This window comes from Ixodes scapularis, unplaced genomic scaffold, assembly GCF_016920785.2.
Source record: "Ixodes scapularis isolate PalLabHiFi unplaced genomic scaffold, ASM1692078v2 PGA_scaffold0__279_contigs__length_252992795, whole genome shotgun sequence".
Lineage (NCBI taxonomy): Eukaryota > Metazoa > Arthropoda > Arachnida > Ixodida > Ixodidae > Ixodes > Ixodes scapularis.
Window position 1 is genome coordinate 52,926,978 of NW_024609835.1, and position 6,102 is coordinate 52,933,079.

General features: G+C 43.0%; 1 protein-coding gene across 1 annotated transcript; it reads left to right on the forward strand.

The window, feature by feature from the left end:
• Positions 1 to 2,073: 2,073 nt before the first annotated feature.
• LOC120849201 (acetylcholinesterase-1) lies at positions 2,074 to 3,678 on the forward strand. Its single transcript, XM_040221374.3, has one exon. It carries the CDS (start codon positions 2,074 to 2,076, stop codon positions 3,676 to 3,678), a length of 1,605 nt encoding a protein of 534 aa, XP_040077308.3.
• Positions 3,679 to 6,102: the final 2,424 nt, after the last annotated feature.

Genomic DNA, 6,102 nt, shown 5'->3' on the forward strand with positions numbered 1-6,102 from the left:
TTGGTTTAACATTAGTATTCCCAGTACAATAATAACATAATAAGTCCAATGTTTTGAATATTTTCACAAAACATATAAGTTAAGAAAAGCTCTCCTTACTACAAAAACTCAAAGACGAAATCCGAGTCAGACATCTAAAGTGGGTGTGTGGTTTAAAACAACGCGTGGGACATATGTCTGTCTTGATAACAATGTCAGAGTTTTTCATATGCTAACAAGGAAAAAAAAAAACCTTTCTGAAAAAACTATTGTGGATAAATAGCTTATTTTTGAGACCGTGGCGTTAATTGCGAATTTACATTGCCGCGATTTGTAATAATAATAATAATAATAATAATCAATCAATCAATCAATCTTTATTATACAGTGCCCAGGAACAACCCTAATAATAATAATAATAATAATAATAATAATAAAACCAAGATCTTTTAATACGTCATTTTTCAAGCTCTAATATAATTTCTTGCTAATGATCTAATTTCAGACGGGCGAATAAGCATGACAATCAAAAGCATGCTAATTACCATCACTGGTATGAATTGCAGCATTTTAATTGCCAAGTTATAAAATAAATATTCTAAAATCAATGAAAACGTTCTAGCTAATGTGAGGAATCTATGTAAAATTACATTAATTCTGGGCATTCGCCAGCCATGATCGCGAAAATTTCTGCCGTGCCCGCTGAGCAGGAGAACCGGGGGACCCACAGTAGAAAGCTTCCCGTTTCCTCCGCAGGAGGGCGAGCAACGAGCTGGAGACGCGAATAGGACCAAGGACTGTTTATGGTCTACTTGATCCCGCAGTTTACTGTTTGCCGTTACATATCGTATTAATTTATTTAAGGTTTCGTTGGGACAATGCACTTTTAAAGGGAGTGCATCACCGAGAAGGAACGCTTGCATCACCGAGAAGAAATGCTTCTCCATTCATCAGGAAGGTTCGGGTTTATTCTTTCCCCGAATAATGCCGCGTGCATGACCGAGAAGGAACGCTTCTCCGTTCATCTAGAAGATACGTGCATACTCTTTCCCCGTGTGTAAAAGGTAAGGAGGCCAGAATGACCTTGCATAGTCAGTCTTGCCTTAGCTCCTTCCCGAACACTCTAGGCCGTATCCTCGAGTATCCGAGTTAAGTCGAAACGTACCCGAGCGCGGTATTGCCGACTGATTCACTTATTCACTCTTGGGACCAGCTGTCACGCCGACGCATCGTCTCTCGCGGCTGCCGCCGTCCACGCTCGCTGCGGCTTTCTCGACGTGTGCTCTCAATTTTAATTTCTGGCACAAGATTGCCGATAAAACATTTATTTTCAGTTAATTATTTATTGTTTAGTCGCCTTTATACGTGATAATATCAATATGTCTTTTGAAAAATCAGAACCGTTGTATTTGAAAGCTTCTTTAGATGTCTTGGCAACATTATAAGTACATCTACTTGACGTCGGGGTAATGCCTTTAACATTTTCAAACAAATTGGAAACTGCCGCTTAGTCGCCCCCTTTGGGGTTTTGTCACACATCTCGAACTCGTGCTGTTATTTTAGGATCAAGTGAAAATTTCCGCAGCGGGAGATTTGTGTCCGAGAATATTTGAAAAGGCGCAGTCGTAATTAGCAAGCCAGGAAGCCTGTGAATTGTGTACCGGTTTTAAAACAAACACTGGTGTCTCAAAATGTTTAAATCATGTTGAGGCGCGCTCAACGTAAACAGTCGCATTTATTTGAAAAAAAGTGCAATGTTCCATTTAAAGAACAGCACCATAACATACCTTACGCGGGAAATAAAGTCTCAAAACAAAAACCTACAACTACGACGAAAACATATTAGGCATGATCATCATGGGGCACATAATAAAGCTGGCCACGTACCGCCCCCCCAGAAGGAAATCCTCGCCAGTGCGAAACCATTGACACTGGCAACAAAAACAAAAAAAGTAATAAAAGGATATAAGACGTTTGCTATAAACAGAGGTTCGCTCAGTCTCCTTCAGAGGAAAGTCCATGCAAGGACAGTATACCGCTGATCTTTACGAGCAAAATTCTCAGTTTTCTTCGTTTTCAACTACGAGTGCAGTGATGTCACATGTTTGTCAAACTGCACAATTCAGAACAGCGTTTCAAGTATTCATCTTGTATGCAACAGTGTGCTCCGTGAGCTCCGCAAGACCATTGGCAGGGGATGTTCCCGTCGTTCGCACAGATTCAGGACTCGTCGCTGGAGAACGTGTCGCAGTCGACGGCCGACTGGTGGACGCTTTCTTAGGAATTCCGTACGCAGAACCTCCCGTTGGAGACCTTCGGTTCAAGAAGCCTCATCCAGTCGCAGCTTGGAACGGCACGTACAACGCCACAAGAAAGCCAACTCCGTGTTGGCAGCAAAACGTCCTGTTCCGAGACGCGGAAACGGATTATTCTGATTCCTCAGAGGACTGTCTATACCTCAACATCTGGCGAAGGTCTTTCTACTGCGAAAACAACTACAACTCGTGTGGCAAGAAACGGCCAGTCGTTGTTTTTATTCAAGGGGGGGCCTTCCAGTGGGGGGACTCAGGATTATTTGTGTACGATGCGGCCAACTTTGTGTCTCTAACAGATGCCATCTACGTAACTTTCAACTACCGTCTCGGAATTTTCGGTTTCCTGTCGCTGGAGACGCCTGAGCTGCCTGGTAATATGGGACTATGGGATCAACATTTGGTGCTCAAATGGGTTAAGAAAAATATTGAGCACTTTGGAGGTGATCCAGATGATGTCACGATCAACGGTCAGAGTGCGGGGGGAATGTCTGCAGGAATGCACGCTGTTTCTCCTCACAGTAAGGGCCTCTTTAAGCGAATCATCATGGAGAGTGGAACACCGCTCTCCATAATCCTCGGAATATCTTACAAAGGTGCCGGGAAATTTACTTCTGTGACCAGCGCTCTTGGATGTTATGACTTCAAGCGAAGCTTCGAGGCCCAAACTAGAGATGTGATTGACTGCTTAAAAAAATTGGACGCAGCGTTCGTCTATAAAATCTTGAAGTCATTGGATTTCGCTCAGCAAATATTTGTTCCCGTACATGGAGATGACTTCCTTCCACACCATCCGCTTATGGAACAAACTTGGAAACACCTTGAGTTCAAGGAACTTCTCCTTGGAACCAATTTGAACGAAGGAACATTGTTTTTTGATAAACTTCAGTACACGTTTCCGGCTCTAAAGCACCTCTTGACAGGTGACTATCGACTTGCGGTCACAGTTGCCCTCGGACCTGCCTTTGATATCCCAGTTTCACAAGCACGACACATCGTGCGTTATTACTTTGGTGATTATGATGTCCAGCACAACAGCCGGAGTGTCGGAGATATATTCAGTCGAATCTTCGGAGACGCTGTCTTCAACTGTCCAACCCAGCTGTTCGCCGACCTCGCTGCACAGCAAGGAATAAGCACCTACAGGTACATGTTCGCGTACCGGCCGTCCTTCAGTGTGTGGCCAGAATGGATGGGCGTTGTGCACGCGGACGAGCTGGTGTTCACTCTTGGATCCTTGCCATTTGCGAAAGATGAAACTAGACACACCAAGCAACTGGGAGCGCGTTTAAGGAAACTTTTGTTAAATACAACATACACGGCAGAAGAAGAAACGTTCATGAGGCGGCTCGTCAGTACATGGAATTCCTTCGTTCGAAATGGGTAAGTGATCGATTATAAATTCTTATAAAGTTAGTTACGAGTACGTCACTGCCGTCCAGTTTATTTTATATTTTCTCATTAAACGTGCTTGCTTCAGATCTCTGGTTGCCTTTCAGAACTTTCCATAACACAGCTATTTTTTCTGACGGCTGGTGGTATTCATTTTTCACAGGAAATAACACCAATTGTTTTGAGAGATGAAAGACATAAATCAAAGTTAATTGTTGATTATAAAAATAGTGATAATTAAAAAGTGTTTTAATTAGAATTTAAGAGGTGTATTTTTCTCTCATATAAACTAGATTCATCAGGAACTTGACGTAAATGCCGCCAAAAGGGCTCTTCGATATACCGTGATGTGTCGTTAAGAAGAACCCGGTGAATACGGATGCCCCGGTATATAGACACATATGTCAGGGACAAACTAGCCTAATAAGACATGAATTTTCGTCTAATTATCATGAACAAACTATTTTCATGCGTCACGAAACATTAAAGAAACACTTTATTTTTCTTTGGTAAGAACGATCCTTGATTACGCGTGCGTCGTGTAGGACCCTTACCACGACTTCCTAATCAATAAACTAGAGAAAATTCAAAATCAGGCCGCGCGTTTTGTACTGAACAAGTACAACTATGACTCTTATGCTAGTGTTACAGATATGAAAGCTATGCTGGAATGGGAAACAACCGAATGTAGAAGAAAAAAACTAAGACTAAAATTCTTTCACCTGGTCTTTCACAACAAAACAGGAATTGATAAAGCCACCTATCTTATGGACCCGTTTTACGTCTCTTCCCGTTGTGATCATTTTAAAAAGGTTGCTGTTCCCGCTTACAGGACGACAGTTTTGCTAATTCAATCTTTGTCAGAACCGCGAGAGAGTGGAACAACCTCCCGGAAGATATTGTGTCTATTGATGACAATGACGTTTTCTTTTTCCACTTGTCTTGATGTTTTCCTAAACACCCCCACATGAGGCTGTCCTCCAAGCACTTTTAGAGGTTGGTGTAGGGGGGCGTCTCTATGCATGGATAAAGAGTTACCTCACAGGACGCTCAATTTTCATGACGACGCAAGAGGGTGATACAGCCGATCACTACGTCTACCGAGGGGTTCCTTAAGGAGGCGTTTTGAGCCCTATACTATTTAACCTTACACTCATTCGACTGGACCAAGTGCTGCCATCCAACGTTAACGCGTCATTATATGCAGATGATATATGTATATGGGCCTCTGGTTCTACTCGGGTGCAAGCAAAAGCAAGAATACAGGTTGCATTGAGAAGACTTCAAAAATATCTTTACCTTCGTGGCCTTGAAATCTTTGCCGCCAAATCAGCCGCCATCGCTTTTATAAGGCGTAACATGGATTCATATCCCCTACGTATCTGTAACCAGACAATTCCATACGCAACTAGACATATGTTCCTTGGAGTATACATTGACAGGGGATTGACATGGACGACTCATGTCGCTTATTTAAAAAAGAAGCTCACAGGCTTTGTGTATCTCTGTCGTTTTATTAGTGGCACTACGTGGGGCGCGACAGTACCGGCTCTCCTCCGTCTATATCGAGCTCTTTTTGTAGGCTTGCTGCGATACAGCCTGCCCGCAATACATGGCCTATGTCAAACAAATGTCAACACAATCAAAAGCGTACAAGCGCGCGCTCTTCGTGCATGTCTTGGACTTCCGGCTTGTACCTCGACCGCTGGCACAATTGCAGAAGCTCACGCTACACCGGTGGAAGTTTTGCTTCTACTGGAAACAGTTAGAGTCCACTTAAGGCACATTACGAAACATACTAATCACCCTCTCTCTAATATTGGCCTTCAACGTCAACACTCAAGCTACTCTAAAGCTCTGTTCCAAATAAGAGCCCACTTTCCAGATGATCTTGCACCGGCAAAGATTTCAATAGTACCCCCATGGAGGCTTCCCGTGCCTGATGTCACAGTGGACATTAAGGGAATCAGGAAGAAAGCAAACACCCCAATCTCCGTAATTATGCAACTTGTATTATCCAATATACTTTGTGATCATGCGTCAACAACTCATGTTTACACCAATGGATCAGTAAGTTCGAATAGCTCAACAGCATGTGTGGTTATCTCGAGTCACTTAACAACGAAGACATTCAAGCTTAGCCACATGACGTCATCTACGGCCTCTGAATTAGTGGCAATTAATCAAGCACTTGAAATGATCTTCCCGAAGCCGCCCGAACACTGGACAATATTTTCGGACTGTAAACCGGCACTACAAGTGATATCCACATTTATGAGACATAATCAAAACGATCAAATCCTTATTGACGTTTTACTGAATCTTAAAAGATGCTTCGACCTAGGACACACTATTAAATTTCAATGGATCCCAAGTCACTGTCACATACCTGGGAACGAGGCAGCTGATGCTGGTGCGA